Raw genomic sequence first — 26,603 nt, forward strand, 5'->3', positions numbered from 1 at the left:
CTCTTATAAACATAATAATAAAGAAAATATTATGGACAAGAAAGTTATTGAAGAAATAAACAAACTAAATGAGAAATACAAAGAAATTTTAACTCATAAAGTTAAAATAACTTTAGAGAAATACAAGTTTTTGTCTTATTCAATAAGCCCCAAATATTTACATAGACTTAAAAATAAAACAAAAGGTTGAATAAACAAAACCATATCAAAGAAATCTTTTCTCTAAGAAAAAAGAAGAATGTTTCTAGTATACCAGAAATACTAGATGAATTTAGAAATCACTTTCACAAAATTAACCATAATAACATTAACATGGAACCTAAAGATAAAATAAATGAGTTTATAACCACAAACATGAATAAAAAGCTTAATAAACAACAGATTAAACTATTGGACAAAAGTATTTCATATACAGAGGTTATTACACAAATAAATAAGCTTAAATCAAACAAAGCACCGGGTAACTATGGTATTATACCAGAGATATATAAAATCCTCTCTAAAAGTACATATTCATTAATACATAAGGTTTTTATTTTGGCCCAAACTGAGTTAATAACCCCCCCCCCATCTTGGCAATATACATTTATTTCGCCAATTTTAAAACCTAATAAAGATCCAACTAGATGTACTTCATATCGACCCATCTCATTACTTAATGTTGATTATAAAATGTTTATGAGTATTTTTGCTGATAGACTGAAGACAATCATCCCGGCATTATAGATATAGATCAGACAGGCTTCATTGTAAATAGAAATACTTTTGATAATATAAGAAGAACTTTAACATTAATTGATTTTGCAAATAGGAAAAAGAAAGATTTAACACTTATTAGTCTTGATATAAGTTCAGCATTTGATTCAGTAAGTTGGGACTATCTGTTTACCTTACTAAAGTGCACAAACTTCTCAGATGCATTTGTAAATCTAATTGAGCATTTATACAAAGGAACTTTGGCTTATATTAAGGTAGGAACATATGTTTCACAAAAAATACCCATTTTAAAGGTACAAAACAAGGATGTCCACTTTCTCCACTATTATTCACTTTAGTAATGGAGCCTTGGGCTAATTTGATCAGAAACAGTACTGACATAGAGGGTTTTGAAATAGATGAAAATATAACATCCAAAATTAAACTTTTTGCAGATGATGTTCTAATTACATCAGCAGGATCTAATTATTCTATGCAGTCTCTATTTGATAAAATGATGAATTTTAAAAGTATTTCTGGTTTAATATTCAATGAAGAAAAAACTAAAATACTACCTATATATACACGAAAAAATATTCTCATTAGTGATTTTACTAAATATGTACCCAATTCAGGTCAGATAACTTATTTAGGTATAATACTATCTAAAGATATTAAATCTATTGTATATAATAATTATAATACCTGTTTTCTTAATATACAAAACCTTTTTAATACCTGGAATAATATGTTTTTTTACTATGGAGGAGAGACTTACAATTATTAAAATGATAATATTCCCCAAGATTTTATACTTAATACAATCAATAATACTTCCACCTACAAAAATAATTATCAAGAAACTGAATACACTAATGTTAAATTTCCTATGGGCACCTAATAGACCTAGGATTGCATTAAAGAAACATACTAATAGCTGGTCTCAAGGGGGTATTTCTTTTCCAGACTTTAATTTAAATACTATCTCTTCTATTGTAAAAGTTATTACTTTATTAATAGATCAGTCATATGTTGCAAAATGGAAAGATTATTGGGAGCTAATTAGTATGCACTTCATGAAAATCTCCTTAACACATAAAAATATGATAGTAAATAACTCCATGTTATGGTTACTAAAGGAATTTTGTACTTCACCTATTACACCTAAACATATGGTTTGTTGCCCATTAAACATTATTATTAGCTATCGTAACTTTATATTCATGCACCCTAAGTATAGGGAATGGAATTTTATTATATTCCCTATAATGTATACTCAGGGTATGCTTTTGTCATCTACTTCTGAAGGAACTCATTTAGCTATAGATAATGATCTAAAGTACTGGTATCAGTTGATATCTGATAATAAAGTTAAAAATCTAGATTTCTTAAAACAAGAATTTGATCTAAGAGAAACTTGCTGGTTAGAGGTTCAGACCTTTAGACAACATCTCATTAACAAAATAGATCTAATGTCTATAACAGTTAAAGAATCTATTCCAACACTGATTGATTACTTGATATTAAATTTACAACATAAAGTTTCTAATAAAGGTAAACTTTCATACATACATAAAATTGTCAGACAAGAAACTTTTTACAGTGTAGATACATACTGGAATTATTTCACTTCTATTAATGGGGACCCACCAAATCAACAAGATAAACAATATATATTGGAATCTGCCTATAGAACTACGTCTTCCATTGTCTGGAGACTTTATGCATGGACATTTTTACATAGATCTTTTTATACACCTTTGATGATGAATAAAATAAATAATAAAGATAATCTATGTAAGAGATGTAATATAGAAATTAATGCTGACTGGGCTCATATGTTTTATGACTGTATAAAATTGAAAGAATACTGGAAGTCAATTAATGAATTTTTGCAGGCTCTTTTTACAGATAATTTCATTATTTCTAAATCTCTTATATTATTCAACACACCTGTACCTCAAAGTGTTAAAAAGGTTAAGCTTCCCTTGTTTTGGTCTATTCTAGCAGGGGCTAGGAAAATAATAACCAGAAATTGGATTTCAGATACACCTCCTTCGTTCAATGAATTTAAAAATGTTATGAATATAGTGTGCCATATGGAAATAAACACAATTAGGTCAAGAACAGCTAGAAAAACATCTTATTATATTGTATGGGATAATTTACAAAATTTGTTAAAAAAATCCTAATTTCAATAGCATGGTATTTTAGTTTAATTAATTGATCTGATTGTAGTGGATGTCTTTGTAAATACTTTAGTTGTTTTGTTGAATGTTATAATCATATCTATTATTAATTACTTGTATAAAATTGTTATGATATTTCTCTTGTATGTTAAAACAATAAACCTGTTTTGAAAAAAAAAAAAGAACTGGAGTTTTTAACCCTTCATGTGTTATATACCCCATCTCCATCATTTTGTAATTTATTTCATTTACTGTTATAGTCAAAACTTATGCAAAGAGTATGTAGTTCATTGGACATCCCTGTCTTACACCTCTCGTCATATGTACCTCTTGGCTTAACCAGACATTTATAAGTAAATTTACTTTATTATTACCATATGCTGACATACGTAATTTCCTATCTTTCTCACTTATATTCTTTCATTATTACCCATAAGATTTCTTATCCAATTGTGTCAAATGACTTATTAAGATATCCTATCATGATTTTCACTTCTTCTATTCATATCACCCGCAGTTTGTCTATCATAAATAATTTTTGACATCCCATCCCCTTAATACTGTATATACTATCTTCCATTTTAGTTTTACATTTCTCTTGTATTATTTTTATAGAGATCTTATTATTATTCAATATTATGTCTCTGCTTTTTTTAATTTTCTTCTGTTTTCATTCTTCCATAATAATTTAAGTATTCCACTGCATAATTCTTTATACATAAAACCTTCATTTAACTATTCATTCAAAATCTTTAAAAATATTTTTTTCACCAGTTGCTTGCATTTTTATACTTTTTGTACCTTATTCCATCTGGTCCTGCAGCCAAATCTATTCTTCCTTGTCCTAATACTTTATCTTGGTCATTTAAAAAAATCTCCTTTTCCAACTCTTTATCCTCTTTTTCTGTTAACATTTTTACTTTTCATGCTTTTTTTTTACTACCTTTGTTTTTCTTTAATCATTTTTCTACATATTGTACTACACTATTCTTAATCTTTTCCCGAGTTTTTCTATTTCTCCTTTTATGTTTTTTAAGTCATTACACTACCATCTTCCTTTACTAATCTGCCTAGGTAATGCTATACTTTTCTTTTTCCTTGTAAAAATATATTTGCTTATATAACAATTCTTGTGTTTTTTTAGAGTTCTTTCATATAATTTTTTTCTTTGTCAAATTACTTTCCATCATTGTGCTCTAGATCTTCCAATGCATCCTTTTTCTTTCTGTACTTCTCTGACTTCATATTGGCACTGTAAAAAACAATTTACATTTTCCCTAAATATCATCCACCATTCTGACCAGTTTTTATAAAATGTTCTAATACTAATATGATATTTCCATAACTGTATTACTAATCTATTTCTTTCTTCATTTCATGCTTCCTCATTTATCCTTTTTATTACTTTTCCTGTTTTATATATTCCTTGTTTTCCTTTATCCCCTACCATATTGCAAGATGATCAGAACATCCTGTTGCAACTACCCCCCCTTCTCCTATAAGTAAACCTTAAAAAAAATCTATCTCAGTTCAGTGCATACCCCTTTGGTAAGTCCATGAAATTTTGTCCCAGAGTTTTAACTTACCACATCTTATAACTTGTAACATTTTTCATATATAATTTTCTCTCCTTTTTACACTTGACTTTTAAATCACAGTTAAAGTCTCCTGTTATATTTTTCACTACATAGTCTAACATCTGATGAAATAAGCTTTCCTTTTCTTTACAATTACTATAAGCATCTAATGTTATAATTTCATGTACTTGTTCTTTCCATTTTAAATCTACAATGGTTAATCTTCCTATTTTTGCTAAAGTTAAATCTAATATCTTTATTGTATTTCTGCAGACTATGGCTATTCCAGAACATCTGCCAATTCCCAAATTCTAGATTATCTCTCCTCCCCCATAGTTTTTCTGTAATCTTTCTTCATTTGCTAAAAAGTGTCTTCTAATGTAATTACATCTACATCACATGTATTACACCACTCCAAAATTCCTATTGTTCTTACTATATTCTTAATGCCATTAATATTTACAGAAAGCACTTTAAAAATGTTCATTTTTCCTTTCCTTATATTCATAGTTTCTTAGGTTCATAGCTAATTACTGGGCTGGCTTTCTTAAAGGAAGACTCCACCCTCTCCTACAGTTTAACTCAATCTTTAGGTTTCTTTTCCCCTTACAGTAGGGTTCCAACATTGTGTAGGTACAATAAATTGCTTGTATTTTTTAAAAAAAAATTATTTCCTTGTGTTGGTGTCAAAATAAGGGAAAGCCCACCTACTTTTTTCTTAAACTCAACTTCTCACATACTTTGCAGAGGAATTTGTCCACTTGCATGACATATCATAGACAGTTAAATCTGTAGGTTACCCTGTCAGGAACTGCTGTCAGTCTTAGATGGGCAGTTATTTCTGTTAGTGTCAGGAACACAGCAGCTGATGTAAAAAAGACAAAGTTGCAGAACTGTTTTCCACCGTTTTTATTGCAGAGGAGGAGAACTTAACACTCCCCTTTTTAGCATAACAAAGCAATTAGATCAGTCAGGAGTTTAAAGGGAATTGTCAACTCTTCTGACAAATTTACATAAGCAGCAACACAGTATTGAAATGCTTAACTTTAAATGTTGGTTATTTGTAATAGTTTATATGTTAAGTTAACTTAAATGTAGTATCAAAGATGTCTGTGACATTTACAGAAAATATTTGTTTTTCTGTAAAGTACCAACACACAGGACAGAACTGCAGAAAGAGAGACAGGTGGCAACTCTATCAACTAGGTGCACTGATACTTAAAATAAAAAGGTCTTTTATGCTTTTTGGTGACATCCTTCCAGAGGGGGATGCATACCTGGTATGTGTGCAGATCCATGGTAAGAGGTTTCCACTGACTTTGAGTCAGTCCTTACAGTGCTAGAGTACATGAGCATTTTGTAGTCCACAAAGGAAATGTGACCATTGATGGAAACCATAATATGCAGCTGAATTTACTTTAACATATGTTTACTATGTGGTTTTGCATTAAAAACATTAAGAAAAGGAAATCATAAGTACTTAACTGTGTTTAAATGCACTTGCATTTATATATATATACACACACACACACACACACACACACATATGCAGTCAGACGTGCATTTAAACACTACTGCATTCCACATATAAAATTCTACATGAAACATACATTTTTATACAAACACATGAATATATCTGTGTGTGTGTTTATATGTAGACACACATACAGTTATGCAAAATAATTTGTTTTTGTTGAAAGGACATGGAGTACACACACAGGCATTTAATATAGTTCTCTGTTACACACACACCTTTTTGTACACATGTACTTTATACACATACTATATACATATATATATATATATATATATATATATATATATATATATATATATATAGTGTGTGCGCGTGCGCAATATGGGTGCATACAGTTCATTATTTATAATAACATAGTAGACTTGAACATTATTAATGTGTACATTCTAGTAAATGTTGCGTAATGATTTACTTGGTCAGTCATTGACTATGTGTAGCACATGCAGTCTTGGTCAATGTCTTTATGTCAGTATTTTTTTTTCTTTGCATTGCTAAGTAAATTTTAGTACTTGTTGTTATCTTTGCCATTAAGGGTCCTGGGAGACCAGTTCACTTTCCTGGTTACCAAAGTATAAATAAATATGAAATAAAAATAAGGAGGGTGAACCTGACAGAAATAATTAAAGAACTAGTAAAGCACATTTTAATGCATCATTCATGAGAGAGAAAAACACTTCTCACTGAAGGCATTTGGAAGTAGCAGACAGAGTTAGTTTGGAATCCTACTACTTGTCACTTGTAAATGTACAGCAGGGATCATTTACTGCAGTGAGAGTTTTCAAACCACAGCATGATAGTATGGGGGAAGAGCTGTCATTCTTTGAAAACTACAAAAACAAAATCCCATTATGAAACCCTGCTGTTTACCTATTTTCTTTTGCTGGAATTGGCTAACAGCTATTTATAGCATAGAACAATCTCTGACAGACACACAAATGAGGCTCAGTCAGGGAAACATAGAAGTAGCTCTTTTATATAAGGTGTGTTTAGATGACAGTGCTTGACAATCCTGCCATTCTCAGTCACATGAGAAAACACCACTTTGTTATGTCTAGCATGAGTATTTAAAGACATGAAATGTATTCTATGACTAAGGAATGAAAGCAAGAAAATAAGATAACGTTACCGAGCCAGGCCTCATCATCCGCCATTTTGAGGGAAACGCATTAAAATTATAAAAGAAGCACTCAAGAGTGATTTTGAGGCATTAAAATAGCTCTGAACACAAAGATACAAAGAAAAAAATATATTTTTGAGTTCTAAGGTGGAGTTTTCCTTTAATAGGCCATTCTGAGTCTAGCCAATTTCTTTCTCAAAGATGAGACTCAAACATTTGTGTTTGTGAGTCAAACACCTTGACCATTATACCAACCGCCAGTCATTAGCTGTATATGTTCTTTTTCATCCATTTCCTTTCTTTTTTCTTTTGTACTTATTCCTTTAAATATTCGTTTTCTGTAGTATACCCTTTTATCAATAGAATTTTTTTTTCTTTTACTACCTCACAATTTATGTATTCTTCATCACTTATTTCAGACCCTTCTTCCATGTCCTCTTTATTTTTTTCCTCATCTAATTTTTCTTCTACTTTTTATACTTCTAAAATTTCTTCTCTTGTTCATTTTCTTCTCTTTCTTTTTCCTTTTCTTTACTCTTGTTTTCATTTTACAGAACATCCATAAATGTACAAGTTTTTTACATTGATAACATTTCAAGTCAAATTTTTTATCATTCCCCCAGAAATATAACATTTTCTTTTTTCACAGTTACTTATCAAATGTCCTCCTTTTTCACAAAAAACATGTTTTGGGTTCTCTCCACTATTTTATGACACTCATGTTCCCCTCCATATTTATCATGCTTGGTGTATGTATAGTTTTTTTTTCTCTTTCTGTTTTAATACAATAGTACAATCCCAGCCACCAGTATATAAAGTCATAAACTTTTGCAATATCCAGTACTACTTTGCATAAAGTTTTCATATATTCTTTCAAAGTCTGTCTACCTCTGTTCAAACTTGTACATGAATTTTCTTTTTTGTTTCCCTGTTAAATGCTTTTATCATATAAAGATTCCATGGGTTACAATCCTTCTTTGTTTCTGATAAAACAATCTGAAATATAATATTACAAAATGTCTCTTTGTTAATAAGAATAAATGTTCTTACCTCATATGCTTTTACATCCAAAAGAGCTATTAAATTGTCCCATACTTCATACCTGTCCATATCTTTGTCTTCTTTACTTTGAATCCTTACCACGTACGTCCGTTTTTTCTTCTGTCTTCTTTTCTGCTACTCTACTTTTGCCTTATCTTACTTTCTCTGCATGTTTTATTTTCGATCTCACCACTGTTCTTCAGGATTGTCTCTGCTTCCTCCTTTTGTAGTTTCTCCATAATGCCCCTCCAGGAAACATCTCCTTCATTTTCTGTCTCACTCTGCACCACTGTTTCTTTAAGTAAATCATCCCGCAACTCTCCCAATTGGAAGGCTGTAATTATGCATCCTTCATTCGCTAACTCATCTCCATCAAACATATTTCTTTGAAACGCTTCCTACTAATTCTGCACACATTCTCCGGTCTTAATATTTGCTTCCTCTTCCATTTCTTTCACCTCTGCATCATCTCCTTCTCTCTCCATCTGCCTTCCTGTTTTTCTAGGGTGCCTCTGTGCCTGGAACATAAAAAGGAAGTGCTCCTCCAGAATGGGTCCTACTTGCAATAATGATGAGTAGGGGAAGTTCCCTAGTGCCCTAGCCAAATTTCCTCTAGTAAGTATGAATACCAGTGTCTTCCCTGAAAAGAGGCCATTGGCCTCAATGGAATTAGCCAGCTAAACCATGTGTAAATAAATAAAAATTGCCTGACCTTCGGTATTGAAGGAAAAATTAACAGTGTTGGCGTCAGAGTTTGTAAAACAGGATCATTGCAGGGGAGAAGGGATTGGTATTAAATCTTTAGTAATTCCACTGAAATTATGAATTCTTCTGATATGGGACTCGTATATTGTTCTAGTAGAAGCTACACCTATATGAATGAAAAACTGGCTATTTCTCAAGTTGAGTATTCCTAAATTTAATTGGTTGTATTCACATGTGATTACAGCTTATATTGAAGCAGGTAAATGATTTCTTTTTGCAGAAGACTATCTTATGTCATACATGACTTTGTGCTGTACACATTTGTAATGACATTTTCAGATATCCACTGATGACATATTTATTTGTCAGTAAGAGTCAGTGGCGGTTGGTGACTTCAAATCGAAGGGGGGGGGCTGCAGAGGACAGCTGAATGGGTGGTGCCAATGGGAATGGGTGTGGCCAACTAGAAAGGGGAGAAACTATGCTCAAAACCACAAAAACTGGAACTTTAATTAAATATGCTGCCCTGGGTGCCAAACTGTCATTATGAGAGTCCAGTCGAGACAAAATGAAGTGTAGAAGAAAAACAATATTGCAATGCATTGGCTGCATGACGGCTTACTTAATATCTACATGGAAACAAAAAGGTTGTGAGACATGAAAAAATAAATTACTTTTTAAATACATTACTGAAATGCAGGTCAAAATCAAGTACAAGAAAAACAAGCAGCACTCATCTCAAACCACTTCTCCTTGCACTGCAGTTCTAATTATAATTTATATTCAGCTTTATAAAAAGTACCAAGTAACATACTGGAAGTAGCAATGATACCTTCCACTTGTAAAAATGTTTCTTATCCAAAAAGACCTGCTGCCTGACAACTATCTACTTGTTGCATTGGGAAAACATGATCAGAGTAAAAAATAAACTGCAAACAAGAAACAAGCTCAAGATAAATTGCTTAAAGGATTACTGCACAAGTTATAGACCACACACGATAGATTGGCATTCTGTTTAGTTTATGGGTAAAGACTGCAAGGCTCCAACAAAGGTAATGAGCTTCTTAAAATACTGTAATCTTGTCCTTTATTACAAATACTGTCATATGCATTTCAATATCCAAGGCTTATACGTTATCTAGTTATGCAAGTATTCTCTGCATGGCAACAACAAAAAGGCTTTCAGTGTTGGTAATTCTTTAACAGTAAGCTTACTTGCATCTTGCAATCTCAGACAAGCTTACCTGATGGTCATGAAATAATTGCTACTTAAACATAGAGCAACAGGCACTTTCTGAATAATAAGCATAATCAACAGTATAAAAATATGACAGAAATCCAGAGCATTCTGCAAAGTCAAGCAAGACAGATGAAAAGCCAATGTAGTACTTGTGTCTACCTAGGATATGGGGGGGATACTCTACACACTTACACTGCATAACTGCTCCTTGCCTTGCTTGGACACATCCAGAGTCACTACATGGGGGAGTGGGGTGCAGCAAGTATGTCACAACTTGAAATGTCTCTGGCTGACTGCAAAGACCCTGACACATCTGTCATACCTCTCAACCTCAGAGCAAGAAATCTGGACAAAGTCAGGCCCAAAATTAAGGACAATATTTAAATATTGTTCTTATAAACTTTTTAATAGAATAGTAGGTCTTGCATTAGTATGAATTTCCTGAAGGGTATGAGATCTGAGACTGAAATGTCTGTCATTATTTTCTTACTTCAATCTTTAATGATTTGCCACTAATTTGCCAGAAAAAACACAATTTTATGAAAAATGGACCAAAAATGTGATGCAAAAATATAAAATAGCCACACAATACAGCTGGGAACCTGTCAAAGAATGGACACTTTTTAATATTAGCACTGTTAGCTTGAGCAGCTGACAAAATAAACAAATCTACATGCATTTCTGAAATAAAAGTAATCTATAACTTTGATTATTACAGTTATTTATTAATTGTAAACCCTCCATGTTTTCTTCCAAAACTGACATTTTGAGGAGGGATTAAAGGGAGAGCAACATTTTGAGCCAAAATCAGGGACAGCTGAGAGGTTTGGATATGCCCAATTTTATAAAGCAAATCTGCACGTACCTCTCAACCTGTTAACGCAGGAAATCTGAACAAGGCCGAATATATTGGAGTAATATACAAACAGTACTAACAATTGCTCTTGTATAAACTTAGTTGATAGAACAGGTCTTGCTTTAGCATGCATTTTTCTGAAGGTTATGAAGTCTGAAACTCAATGTCTGTCATTATTTAGTGACTTAATTCCTAAATGATTTGCCGTAAAACCACAAATTTTATGAGGAACAAACCAAAAAGAAGAAGCAAAAATCTATTAATTCTGTGAAAATCTGGTCAGCTGAGAGGTATAGTTCAACTGAGCCAGGGCTGTCTGAGTTTGCCATCCTTCCACCTCACAAAATCATGGTCGAATGGAGTCACCCCCTGCAGCCATTCCAATGTCCCATTACTTGGCTATTTCGCCCCATTATCATAAACACTGCAATGTGTCTACTGCTTTACTTCTATGATGATTTAGATTTCACTTGTAAGTTTTATTTTATATTTTACAGCACAAACACAAACATCTGCTAAACAAAGCAATGCAGTCTCACAATGAAAATAGTATTAGCATTAAAACTCTGCCCTTGAAACTCACATTCATTGAAACAGCAGTGAAATCCACATTCAAAGAAAATACATTTGGGTAGTACAAAGATTAACTTTGGCCTGTTTTCAAATGATAGGCCCCTTGCACACAAAACATACATGTGTTGTGTGATACACATTCCTGAGTGTATTAAATTATATTCCTTGTATAATACAGTACGGTTGTTAGAAGGTGTTTTAAATGTATTGTTTTGAACATTTTTCCAGTAAACAATGAAACAAAATGCATGCACCAAAAGTGAAAAAACTGCCCAATTAAGAACATTTAAATCATAAAAAAAGTCTACTCCAACTTATACAATCCACCAGTATCAGTAAATATGCATAATCTCTGCAGAAGTAAGTCATCTAAATAATTCCACATTAAAGAGATCTGTAATTAATGAAGAGGTTGCTGCTAGCAAACAACTTTATATTTCATTGTTTCATCTACAAATAGTGTCTGTTGCCCCTGAGGAATTAATTGCCTATATTACATTAAAAAAATGATAAGCTAGTAATATTGCAATAGGAAATGGATGGCAAACTGATAACAGGTTCATAGTTAGTATCTTCGCCAAAGAAGACATTCTCAGTACGGCAGCATCCACCCCTTGTGGGATTAGAACCCACAGCCTTCTGCATCAAAATTAAGTACACAACCTGTTGTGCTATTAACAATGCAAGCTGATGCAAGCAGACTCAGCATAAGCAGCTCTAAACTTCTCTTCCCCTGCAGCTCTCAGCTCCCAGCTCCTTGTGGAATCTACTCAATACTCAACTTCGCAGCACAAGATATCTGGAAAAAGCCAAAATGTATTGGGGGGAACAAAAGCCCAAAAATCAGGGACACATTAAACATTGCTTGTATAATCTTGGAAAGTTGCTAGAATAAAATGATGTGTTACCACCATAATTTTACTGCCCAGTCTTGAGCCCATGTCCCTGTGCAAAACAGTCAGAGCAACATGCCACGATGCCAAATCAGCTGCTTTGTGAAAGAGAGGAAGACTGAAACTTAAATGGCTATCATTTAGTGAATTCGGTTCTCACCATAGCTGTCAACCTTTTAGCACAAAACACCTGAACAAACCCAGTAATGGGGGAATACATCCTTCAAACATATTCAGTTCTTGCCATAGCTGTCAACCTTAGCACAAAAAACCTGGATGAAGCCAGTAATGGGGAAATACAGTCCCAAAAATAGGGACAAAGTTCAAATATTCATCTTATAAACTTAGAAAGTTGCTAGAATAAAAGTTTTTGTGTTACTATGTACTTTCTGAAGAATATGAAGTCTGAAATTCAAATGCCTGTCAATTTTATTTATTTAACATTTATTAACCAGGAAAGTCTGACAGAACAAAAAACAATTTTCAGCAGAGGCCCAGGAAGAAATAATGCAGACATGTCTTTGTAACATGAGAGGACACTAGAGCAAACCCACACAAACACAGGGAGAACATGCAGAGTCCACACAGAAGGCACCCTAGCCAAGAATCAAACCTGAGAACCTGTAGCTGCAAAGCAACATTGCTTCCACTGCACCATCAAATATCTCAGAATTTCAGAATTCAGAAACCATAGATGTTATGAGGAACAGAACAAAATATGAGGCAAAAATCTGCAAAATTTCATAAATGGTGTTGGGTAGGGAATTCAGGCTCTTGTAACCTGCACTCAAGGTATAGGGTTCAAGTCTGATCTCTAACCACCACCAGGTTACATGTTCTATCTAGCCACTGCAACTGGGACACACACATCCATATACACACACGCTTTGGTGTAGGAAGTATACCATGACTCCTTCTCTCCATCTCTTCCTTAACAATGAAAGTCACGGTGCTGACTGATGACACAACAACATCATTATCATTACTGGTCTGTTGGAGCACATCTGTCTTCAAAAATAAAACTACTGGTTGCCTTACAAATTGTATTTTGGTGGTATTCTTGGTACAGAAAAACATTTAGTCAGCTTGCAAGTTTTATGTGGTAATAATGAAGAAGTGACAAAAATTTTAGAAGCCACTGAATAAGGTATTAGCTAACCACTAAAAGGCAGATGGAATAGGCACACATCATTACAAACATATAGGTGATTTGTAATACAAGCAGCAATGCAAGGGTCATAAGCCATACCTGAAACTTAGATCTGTACATTTGTATTGATTGACTACCTTTCATTAATTGCTTTCAGATGGCCATCACTAGCATCAGGCATGCCTTTAAAAAAGGGTTTATTTCTTCTGAGGAAAAAAAACCCTTCAGATGCAGTTTACTAGGAGGTTTCACCATACAGCAGTAAGTCCCAGTATATGCAGTCATGCGTTGTTTCTTATTTTCGTCTTTCAAAAAAATGCACACATAGAATCACAGGCATGCACATATGTACACATACACACACACCCTTGTACCTGAATCGAAGTCCATGAAACAACGATGCCAGCCAAATACATAATCTTGCAGTCCTGAATCAAAGTCCAAGCCATAATAAATAACAGTCCCTGCAACAGTAAATCCCGCAAAAGTCCAACGGTCCATCAGTCCCTGCAGCAAAGAATACATAATCCTTATCCAAGGGTCCCTGCAGCAGTAGATCCCGCGAGAGCAGAGCACCAATGTAGTCCTTCACGCCGGGAGAGTACCAGCCTGTGGAAGTTGCAGTCTGATCCCCTTCCAGTCTGTGCAGTTACAACTGCATAGACTTCTGGAATATTTGGAGGTACTTGCTGTCTTCTGAATCCGGATTGCTGGCGAGACAGTCTGGAGTTTGTGCGCATGCTCCAGACTGGTTCACCAGCAGTCTGGATATCGGAAAACGCGTGTGCGCATGTGCGATGTTCCGGGAGTTCGCATTTTTTATTTATTTTCTTTTTTAGTTATTTTATGTTATTTTCTTTTCTTTTTTGTTTTAATTTTATTTATTTATTTGCTTTTACAGCTGGGAGGGCTGCAGTCCAATAGCAAGAGGCCACCCCTAGTAAGAGTTGTACATGCTAGTATAGAGAGAAGCAATACAATAATCCATTATGATGCATCATGAAGTAGAGATTTATTGAATCTTTTTTTTTCACATATTGTATTTATAGTGATGACTGCAAACAAGACTTCCAGTCAGAAAAATCCTCCAGGTCAGGGAAGCAGCCATCCTCCCTATAATGATAGGAACTTCTCCAAGAGGACCAAAAGACAACTCGACGAAACCAGCCAGTATGCTGTAGTTGTTGTGATAATATATCGCTCAGTAGGTCAGCTTCTGCCAGAGAGCTACGATCCAGACCGAAGAAGTTTAAGGTATGGAAATGAGTTTTTTTTTCCTCAATGGATTGTGTAAGTGTAATTGTCGATAAAAACACTATTCAAACTCTACTTTGTCTCGATCCCAAACATTTGGAGTTAAAACTTATTTAAAATTTTACAGCAAACACATTGAGAACCGTTTGCTTATAGTGTAACTCTGAGCAAGTCACTTAGTGTTTCTAGATTGCCCATGAAAAAGGACAGTGTGTCCAGTGGGCTTACCCAGTTAACAAATAATTAACAAACAGAATTTCAAACATCCCGTGAGCTTCCTAGTTGTAGTTGTTAATAAGCTGTAACTACGTGTTTCATATTTTGTCCATTTGTTCCATGTGTTGGGATGGAATGGATAATTGAATACTGTGACCTAAAAATCAAACGTTTTATGAAGGATAGGGCAAAAATCAGTAAACATTTGCAGAACAAGAAATGTGAAACTTTGTCTAGCATCATTTATTGACTGACTGTAATCCTCATTGCATAACGTATTGCCATAGAACTTATAAACAATGACATTGGTAATCTCCAAACTCTGGACCCTACCCAGTTCAAGTTTGTAAAAGGCAGATCATGCCTCCTAAACCTGATAGACTTCTTTGAAGCAGTCACCAAAGCCGTAGATGAGGGTAAGGTGGTTCACACAGCCTATCTGGATCTCGCCAAGGCTTTCGACAACATCCCCAACACTGGAATTATAGATAAACTCACTAAACTAGGTATAAATCCCTATGTCACAAGATGGGTTGCTAACTGGCTCACTGACAGAACTCACACTGTGAAAGTAGCAGACTCTAAATCCAACTTCAGACCACTGACAAGTGGAGTACCACAGGGTTCAGTCCTGGGTCCTCTCCTGTTTGGTATCGAAGTCTCTGAAGTAGAGGCTAACACCAGTGTTATTGTTTTTTCCTAATACAGAAGGTCTTTGGCTAACAAAGTTCGCAGATGACTGCAAACAAGAAGCCATAATCAAAACTCCTAATGATGTGGACATCCTACAAAAGGGCCTCACTGAGACAGATGCCTGGTGTCAAAGCCATGGCCTCAAGCTCAGTGCCAAAAAGTGCATTGTCATCCCTTTTGGTAAAAACCCTGTACCCATGAACTACCACATAGGCGGTAGTCTACTTAACACCGAAAGTGTGATAAGAGACCTTGGGACACAGGTGGACAGTAGTCTCTCCTTTGATAATCACATCGCCACAGTAGCCAGGAAATCCTTCTAAGTGGCACACCTCATCACAAAATGTTTCTCATCCAGGAAAAAGGAGGTCATTGTTCTCCTCTACTCATCACTCATTAGACTCATTATAGAGTACAATGCCCCTTTTGGTGTGTACCTCACAAGACATCAACAACTGGAAAGGCCGCAGAAATACCTCACAAAGAGGATTACCGACTTCAAACAGATGCCCTACGCAGACCGTCTCAAAAAACCCCAGCTTTACTCTGTCACATATCGCCTACTCAGAGGCGATCTCTGCTTAACATACAAAGCTATGTCAAACCCAAAGCTGTTGGACATGCTCCACTTAAAGAAATCCCAATCCCTCTGAGCTACTTGCTCTAGGGACCTAAACCTTCTCACCACAATAAACAGAACATACTGGAGGGATAGATTCCTGTCCCAGAGACTTCCAATACTCTGGAACAAATTACCTATCTATATCAAACAAAGCTCCTCATTAGCACTCTTCAAGAAAAATCTTGATGATTGGATGGGAGATAGGAGATTCACACCGGGGATCACTTCTCTGGCTCTGCTTGACAGGGGCACAGGAAAATAATTTTCTTGGGTGACAAAAGCCAGGGTAACGTTTGGTTAGACTTATGTAGGCCCTAGGGCCAATTGTCTAGTACCTAGCTATGAACCTATGAACCTTTAACAAGAAAATGGACAAAAGGCACAAAGTTAGGGATAGTATTGCTCTTGTATAGCTAAAAAAGTTGATAAAATGCAAGGTTTGTTTTAACATGCATTTTCTGAATGATATGAAGTCTGAAACTCAATGGTCTTGCTGCTATTGTAATGACTCCAGACTGTCTTCAAAAATTTATCCGAAAACCACAATTTTGCAAAGCACAGATCAAAACAATTACTAGACCTTGAGGCAAACTTGAGGATAGTCTTAAAAAATCAAGGATGTTTGAGTTAAGCTCTGCATCATTAATTTACCAGAAGTTCAACCATTTCATGACTACCAGTACACAGCCAGATGCTAACAAAAATAAGAGGGAGAATATCAGTTCTCCTGCTGGGCTGGCTCTGGCTTCAGAGATGTGGTCATCATCATTGATTTGGTGACAGCAAGGGATCATCACTCTTGGTCAATGGCCAACACAGTGCATTGTCAGCAACTGCTGAATTTCAGTGCTGGCCAAGCAAAACTGCCACAAGAAAATATAACTCTCATCTCAATTCCAGACTGGGTACTGAAAGGCTAAGAAAATACCACCAAAATGAACCTTCACTGCTGTTACAGTTAAATAATTATAGTAGTAATAATTTTAAAAACATTTATAGTAACTAACAGCTACGAGCTATAGCTACTAGCTATATTTTGCCTATTCTAGGAGTCCCAAATCCTGTCTTAACTATTAAGATTATCTTGTGCTCAGCTGTTCATTCACTTAACTCAAGTGATAGAATCTGCACTGTGGATTGTGGACAGGTGCAATTGTAATTTCAGCTTGCAAGCTACAACTCCATCCAGTCCATAACAACAGCAAGGGGTTGTCTTCTGTTGCAGCACTTATAGTTTTAGTTAACACTTACTTTTAAATTACTTTAGGACACGAAGTCCATCCACGATCATAGTCCACTGAGTCTTTTTGGCACTGGTAGTCGGCGGGACTACATTACATGTACAAGTATATTCAGCAGCACTTAAGTGGATCTGGTTTGGTTGTTCTGAAATTGTTTGTATTTTCCGCAAACTTTAATAGCAATGTCAAATCGGGCATGTTACATATTAATCAGTTATAAACCTGAACCATTCCCAAATGAGTCGGGGGTTTGAACAGACTAATGGGGTAGAGATAAGGAGGAAGGGAATGGACTAATGGGGAGGGGGGAAGGGCGGAGTCACGGTGAAGGTTCAGATTTAAAGTAAAGGGGAAAAAATGGAAAATACCCCCACCCGCCTACCCCAGATGGAAGAAACCAAAAACCATTGGGTCATCAGGGATGTTCACCTGCTTGCTTGAGATTGTAGTTTAAAAAGGATTGGTAGATAATATGGGGAAAACGAGACATGTTGGATTATTTAATGCTTTTTGGGGGCCCCCAGCTGCCTAGGGACCCTTGTGTTGGGTCTGGCCTTGTCTGTGTGTGAATTTTATTTATATTTGTTAACCAGGATAATTAATTGATAAATTTAGAGTGAACTCAGCTATTGTCTAGGGCTCACTGGGCCAAGAATATGATCACTTCAGACTCATTAAATTAATACATACATCTTAAACTTGATGCAGGACTATTTGTAAATTGTATATTCAATCAATGAATCAGTAAGTAGCTTTTAATGTTTGTACAGCAGAGTGAAACACCACTTAAAAAGACTAGGTAACTAACACTCTAACCAAAATAATGCTCTTAAGTTGCCTATATCAAAAATTAAAGATCAGAGAGGAACTGTTTAAAATATGCATCTGTTTTTTCCTGGTGGTTAATACAGGCTGGTGGAAGCACCTTATGTAACTTAAGTTTCATGTATAAAAAAAAGAGAGAGAGAGAGAACATAGTAGTCCATTTATGTACACTGTGTTTGTTTTTAGGGAGTTCAGTTCAAGCTGCCTAACAGTCTGAGCACATGGAAGGTGCCCAAAAGCTTTGTAAGCAGGATATAACCCGCATAACTAAGGCTACTGCCGCAGTGGTGGTTGCGCAGTAGCGTTGTCGCCTCACAGCAAGATGGTGTCCCATTTGATTCTCAGCTAGAGTGTCTTCTGTGGAGACATGCGTGAATGGACGTACATTCGTTGAAGGTTGTGCGTTAGGGCCGGCAACTCAGCATGTAAAAATCAACTGCCAATTATTAGCGGACCGGAGTTCCACTGTGTCAACCCCTAACCAGGAAAAGCCGAAAGACACAACAACTAAGGCTACTGCAGTAGTGATCATTTGAACATCTACTGTTATAGTAAGTTTACTTATACAACTGTACTTTAATTTTCGCCAGTCTCATAGTTTGGATCTCAATCTTTATGTATCATTAGAAAGTTCCGATATCCAGTCCCTAAATCACAATAAAACCTTCAGGTGTTCCTGTGGGTGTCAAGTCACCAGCTGGGACCCTCACCAACACTGGTCATATTTCCTAGTGGACCTGCATGGTGTTATAAATTGCCTAAGTGTCAGCACTTAAGCCCAGCGCAAAGAAGGAGGTAAAGAAAACTAGAGGATTACTTTACCTCATGCAAGATGGTTTCCTTGGCATGTGACCCAGATGAGGATCAGCAGGAGAGTTCCTCGCATGATCCCATGTCATGATTTTGCCAAAGTGAGAAAGTAGTTTGAACTGGTGGCTAGGCACAGGCCAAAGCCTCCTGATAAATCTGCCACTGTGCCAGCTTCCTGTTGTTCTCATGCTGCCTTCTTTACCTTGGCTTGCAGGGGATCAAGCTGTAAGGGCAGCAGAAAAGATGCCCCCAGCACCTCCTTGTTCAGAGAACCCTGGAGTCTAGGTGCTATTTACCCTGTACTCTAGCAACCTGAGCATGATTATGCTAGGTAGCTCACAGAAAGTAAGCCCTTGACTCTCTCCATTGAAGATTTAACATTTTTAATCAGGCTGGACAAGCCTACTCCTCTCAACTGCCATTGAGCTGAGGAAGACTTGCTGGATACATTTAAGAAGATTTCTACAGGTGTTCAATTGCCAGGTGATCATAGGGTTAGATGTATGTATTTGCTGGATGTCTGCTGGGAAGTAGGAATGCACTTTTGATAGAGCTTGATTTGATGCCAACTGAAGGAGGCCCCATGTAGGCTTGTGTTTACCCAGCATCACCTTAACAAGTATGGGTCTTCTTTGATGCAAGGTGCACATAATCTCATACACTGCATCCCCTTGCCATTTGTTAATTGTGTAACACATCAAATCAGTGCAGGCTAAAATTTGCCAGAGCTAAGTACATGGTAGTGTCTATCTATCTATCTCTCTATCTGTATGTATATATCTGTCTTCCTCTGGGAAGGGGTATTATAAGGATAGAGAGTTTCATGTTTCTGGTACTGACAAGCATACCTCAAAGCTGCTATGCCGTAGATATAGTCCTATGATCTTTGCCCTCGTATTTGGCCATTCTTCTCCTCAAGTAACTGATTTTCTTCACTAATTTGAAAGGAAAAGGTATGTACATAAATAAATAAACCAAGAGTGTAATATGTATAAACATTTTCTAATTAAAAAAAAGAAAGGGAAAGTACTCCTCTTTCTGATCTTCCAGCATGATTTTTAAAGGCTGATGCTATGACTTAAATGGCCAGACGTTAAGAGAGAATTGTTGACTAGGATAATGAGACTTTGCCTCCCTATAGCTTCTCGCCTGCTGGACCCTCCTTTGGAAAAATGCTCAAACTTATGTGAACTTCTGTAGACTGGCCTAGGAAGAAGAGTTATCAGTCTTCAATCGGTCACATGCTTTGCATACAGCATTATTTTTCATATTTTATACAGTTCACTACAGACCACCCCACAGCACCATGCATACCTGTTTTTTTTTAGATTTTGCTTGCCTGTTTAACTGCCCAGAACATTTGCTGGCCTACTACTTCTGAGGTCCACTCCACAGACAATTGCAAAACCATTCCACCCTCATTTTCTTAATTTGTTAAGTAGTACAGATTTTTTTATGTATTTTCTTGCATTGCTAAATATACACCTCATTCCTCTTCCAATGCCTTTTTATGTGTAATCCATTGGCTTTCCCTGACTTTTTTTGTCTTGCAGCTCTTTTACTCAACATATGTCCATATAGCTCCACCTAATTCCCCTCTCTGATGTTGAATACCTGTAGTTGTAACTGAAGTATATTTTTTCATTGTAACTTAATGTATTTTCTTCTATTTTTTTGCCCTCTATGCTCTGTTACTACCCTAAATCCAACTTCTGTAGAGATACCAATCAGTGCAGCTATAAAGCAGCGTATTTGACATACCTTTTCCCATCTTTCTGTAGTAGCCATTTTTTAAACACCTTTATTGAATTATCACTTGTGACATAGGCACGTTCACATTTATACAAAAGTAATCAAACTGTATTAGCAAGTTAAAATTAATAAACATTACGCTTCACGTGTATTGCTATATATCATGTACTTAACATAAATTATTCAATTCCTGCCCCTGTCTTTTTAAACAAGAAACATCTTTATTAAACCATCACTTAATGACATAAGCAATCATACATTTATATAAATGAAAACAAACTACAGAGAGACAATCCTGGTTGCAAGCATTTTACATCACAAACAATACTGACACACTGACACACTCCCAGTTGCAAATATTATACATCACTTATAATTTACCCAATCTTTTTCATTCAAACATTACATAGTTGATTTAAGTCCTGCCTTCTTTTAAACCTCATTCCTCCCCTGTATGTATTGTTTACACAATTCCCATTTTTTTCTTATGTAGTTTACTCCTACCTTTTTCTAAAGATCTCAGTTCAAATTGTTTTCTCTCTGTTACTATATTCACTACTTCTAATATAGTAGGTTTAGATTTTGATTTCCATTTTCTAATAATTGCATTTTTTGGCAGCCAACATAATTAGAGACAGCAAGACTTTACCATGTCTAGGCAATTCTGATTCTACATCATAGCTCAGAAGAATCTTCTCCCTCGTCACACCAGTTATGCTCTCTTGTGGCAGAACCTAGCTATCATTGTATTCTGTCCCATTGTCATTTGTGATTCCTGTTTTAAACAGCGTAGATGATTTCAGATTTCTGAGGTGCATTAATTTTTCTAATGCTGTTCAAACTGCTCTTGATACCTTATTTGGGATATTTGCATCATGAGGTGTACCATTCATTCAAAAGGAGGTGTCAACAGAAGTAAGAGATTCAGGTGATAAGCCCTGTAAACAGATGGTACATGTACTTTTGAATATGTAAGACTAGAGTGGTGTATGATGTAAAAGGTTTGACACATTCTGTGGGGCTTCTAATCTTCAGGCTCAAACTATAGAATCTGAAAGTTGTGCAGATGTATAATAGTTGGTTAGACAGATTCTAATCTTTTGCCATTACCTTTTTTGCAGACAAACTTTCTGATACCAGTTTGAAAGGATGTCCCAGCTTTGAGAAACTGCCCATCAGTCCAGCTTGTTGTTTAAACATAACATGTCTGATTAGTGAAGAACTTCTTCCATAATTTATTCTGTTGTAGCATGGCTGTTTTAGCAATTTGACTTCATATTGTCATTGGATGTGAAGGTTAATGCTTAGAAACAACATTCAGAATTTTACTAAATACCCAAAATATATAGCCTGTACATTAGTGACGAGATGATTTGCAACTTTAACTACAAATTATGTTTTCCAAAAGTTGTACCTGTTAGCATTTCTAGGCTTGCATTTGTTGTATTGCATTCCAGATGCCCAAGATTTTTACGGACAATGTATTTGAACAGATTTAGAATTAAGGTAAACAGTTCCCCTTTATGCTGCAATTTTAAGAAATAAGAGAGTTCAGCCAGAGTACATGGATAATTAAATTCAGATTGCATGTATACTAACTGAATGCAACTGATCATAACAGTGGGTACCATTCCATGTATCAGTAGAAACCAAACAAGGATGTAGTGCAGAGATGCACTTATGGACATATGGAGTGTGTCAAAGTATGTATACTGTTTTGAATTTTACTGTGATATACACCACTGGACATGAAGGACTGAGTCCATTAATGGACATGTAGTAGAGTTTGTAATGTTCTGTGAAGCCTTTGCCTTTTTCATTTGTGATTATAGATGATGACTCTAATATGTGCAGTATCTGCAATTACAACATTTATTCATAGCCTTGTTTTGTATGTACCAGAGCTTCTTGGATTACATTTTCTACCTTTAAAATGATGCCTTGTTTTCACCATTGTCAGTGATGCTCTTCTACAAATGTGTACTGTTTTAATTTTGATGACATAGCTTATATTAATTTATAATTTTTTTTTTACTGTTTTGGTTATGGTTTATTCAACAGTGCTGTACATATTCCTTTTATTCCTTTGATCTTAAATGGAAAAGGAGCAACGCTTTTCACAAGCAATGCTTCAAAGGAAGATACTGGACCATCCTGGCTAAAGATTTTCCAAACAAAATAAATGTATTTAGATGAATTTATGACATACTAAGTACTTTTCATACCTTCGTGCCTATTATGCCTGGTGTTTTACTAGCAATGGACTCCAAACTGTATAATAATCATTGCAGATGGATGTTTGGATGTGTTTTAAGACACAGTTGAATATTTTTTTTCTGCTGGTGATCACAGACGTGTTTTAAAGGGTTTACTGTTGAAATCATGAAAATGCATTTGTCGACCCAAAATGTGGAAATCTGTAACATCGAGCAAGCATCCAAGTAGAAACTGAGTACATCGACACCTGTGGTTCGATGGATTCAACATAGCAGGAGGTGACGTCAGTCACCCAAACTGTGCAGCATAACATACTGTTACACTCTGCAGTCAACAGCGTGTGTATTTTACTATTTTGCAGGGGGGCAAGTCCCCCTGCAACCCCCCCCATGCCCCCTGCAAATTGCATATACCAACTCTGAGATCACACTACAGTGAGGAAATGGGTTAATTCCCTGTTCCCCACTGAACCGCGATGATCTCCACTCACAATTCTGAACTCAGTCATTCAGTGTTATGTATTCAATGTATTCTGGTTCTGCATTGTGCCCATTGGAAAAGTCCCTTTCAAACACATGTTGTTTGAGTACAGGCACTTCGTAATTTCAGTCGTAAACCATTTTAAAGCTATGGCCTAGTCCATTATCAGGGCTTGCACCACTATTGTTAGTTGGCATGCTGGTAGTTCCTCATTGAGAGTATGCTTTCATGTATCATGTGTAATCCTAAAATTGGATGTACTGCACAGTGGACTGTTACAGTAAATATGAGTGAAGCATATGGAATTTGAAAAGTAAGAATGTGTACAATTATACATGTGAAAAAAAAAGTTAAGTCAACATATTATGCTCATAATTATTGGCATTGGAATGATCTTGAATAGAATGTTGTTGCACTGCTAGAACAAGTAAATGTTATTTCTTTTGAATGGAGTGGTTAATTGTTCAAAAATACCATTGGCAGTAGCATTTCTGAGTGATGTGTCTATAACCTTACAAAGGCTCATGTTAGCTTAAAAGCAGTACTTTTTCCTTTTAAAATTAGTAAAAATTCATGCGTCATGGAGCTCACTGTAGTAAACCTAAATGTACAAGATTACTTTAAAGATGTTAGTGAGATGAAAAGGGGGACACTGCAAACTGTGTGTCGTTGGTAGTCTGGTAAGCTAATACATCATGCTGAAGTACTGTTACATCTCTTCTGTTCAGCTTATTCATGCTGAAATGCTCGGCCTAAGTTACAGTACAAGTGTGTCAAAAACCTGCTGTGTGTAATGGATAGCTGATAGACTATGTGCATTTATGTGCAGCACAGTCTAATAATTAACTTATGTTTGCTGTCATTCTTCTCATTTTTATAATTATAACAGGACAGACTTTGGGAAAACGTTAACCGTTAGCGATATTGGTACCATATTGGTCTCACTGTCCTCTCCACTGGACTCCTAGGAACACCAGAACTCAATTTTTCTAGTATTATGTTGCATGCAGAGCTCTTCTTTCTACCAAGGATGACAACCTCTTTTTATAATGGTTAAATTAGATTTCATATGATTTAGAAACATTGGTTAGACTCAAATAATTCCTTACATATTTATTTACATGGTTTCTAAAATAATCATGTTCTGTGTATTTATGCAGTTTGTTCTGAGTTTTGAAGGCTTTTTTTGTGTTTTATTTGCCAAGATGCTTATTTAGCTTATATACTCCCCTTGATGTATCTTTGTTCTGCAGGCTGCCGAACCGACCAGTCATTAATACACCGGTTGTGAGCATCACAGTTCACAAGGAGGGTGATCCCCAGCCCAGTGTACTTGAAAGGCCATTCACAGTAGAATACACAATGCTGGAAACAGAAGAAAGAACAAAACCTGTGTGTGTGTTTTGGAACCACTCAGCTGCGTAAGTGCCCATGTGTGTTAGTACTTCGCTCTAACTTTTCTGTGTGTTTATGCTGTAAACCTAATTTTTTCTGTACTGTTTGGGATTCTTTCTGATAACTAGTTCTTGTAAGTGAGAGATTTCTGGCCTCAAAAAAAAAAAAAAAAAAAACACATATAGCCAGTCTGCTACATCCAAACTGCATTTCTGTGCAACAACAAAAATAAGCACCTTGAGCAGTAATAGTGCTCACAGAAGTGAAAATGTTTTTAGTGCTTTCATAAAACAACACAGTCATATAAAGACAACGCGTAGTGAAAGAATGCCTGTCCCTTTCCACTGCCTTCTATAATAAGCAGTTTTTACTTCGCATCAAGATTTGCATTTCTTTCTTTTCCATTCACTATGGCTTATGTAGGCTTATCCAGTGCATTTCTGAATTAGACTACTGTCTTTACTTAATTACTACTGGAAGGTTTACCCTGTATCTGTCATTCTGTCTGTAAAGTACTTCTTTTCTTGTTCTTCACTTGAGTGTGTGCTTTCTAGCTTTGTATCCCCCTTACTCTTGAGTAGTTTTGTTTCATTAACATGTTGATGTTCTTCATGTTTCACTGTTGCAGTGATTACATTTGGGTTATCTGCTTGCAGGTAGCCCTCAGTCGGCCTTATTATCAAAGTCTTGGGTCATGCATCAGTCGCTGTCTCATCTTCCATGACTTCAGGTAGTCAGGGGTATAAAGCATGCAGCCGATGCCATTACATCAGTCTTTCTTGCTGTTCTGTGCCAGAAGCAGTTCGCAAGTGCTGGTCAGCCGACTCCTGAAATTTTCTTTTTCGAGTTTCAGATCCGAAGTCTTCAGCTAAGCTAAGTACCCCATTGGGGATCCTTTTTCTTGCTCTATACCGATGTCAGTAAAAGTTAACAATTGTATTTCTTGTGGAAAGCAAATACCTCATAAAGATTTTCATTTGTACTGCATTCCTTGCTTAGGCCTAGACCACGATGTACCTTGCTGTCGGTTTTGTGCCTTATTCAAACCTCGAACTATTCGTCGTCGGTTCATTTTTGCATGTAAATATTTTGGTACTCGATTCAATTATCCAGAAATGGCTTCAGTAAGCCACCTGACTACCGACATTCCGAAAAAAAAGCAAAGATAAAGACAGAGACAGACCGCATAGGTCCAAAGCTGCCGATGACGTTTCTCCTAAACTAGTCGCCAGTTTGCCGGTACTCAGTGAAGCGCTTTTGCAGCCCCTGATACCTGCTACTTCTACTTATCAGCCTCTACTGAGACCCATTCGGAGTCCAGTATGCCGCGAGACGCTTCTTCGACTGTGGAACCTGTGGATGTCTCTACCTTGGATGGGTCCGCAGCCGCTGTGCAGGCACTGGCTTCTGAGGGTGTATTCAGGCCTACTGACTTGCATATTAAACCAACGCCATCTTCTTCTTCAAGGCCTAAAACTCAACCTACGCTTAGAAAACCGACTCCCAGACCCGTATACCTAAAAA

General features: G+C 35.9%; 1 protein-coding gene across 1 annotated transcript in view; it reads left to right on the plus strand.

Annotated features, from left to right (window-relative positions):
- Nucleotides 1-26,603, plus strand: part of CELSR1 (cadherin EGF LAG seven-pass G-type receptor 1) — a 2,549,932-nt gene that overhangs the window by 2,274,739 nt on the left and 248,590 nt on the right. Inside the window, exons 21-22 of the mRNA XM_044088384.1 lie at nt 14,624-14,828; nt 24,938-25,105. Coding sequence (XP_043944319.1) covers nt 14,624-14,828; nt 24,938-25,105 — 373 coding nt within the window. The remainder of the gene's footprint in view (nt 1-14,623; nt 14,829-24,937; nt 25,106-26,603) is intronic.

The sequence above is a fragment of the Protopterus annectens genome, chromosome 11.part0, assembly GCF_019279795.1.
Source record: "Protopterus annectens isolate FY-2018-M chromosome 11.part0, PAN1.0, whole genome shotgun sequence".
NCBI lineage: Eukaryota > Metazoa > Chordata > Ceratodontiformes > Protopteridae > Protopterus > Protopterus annectens.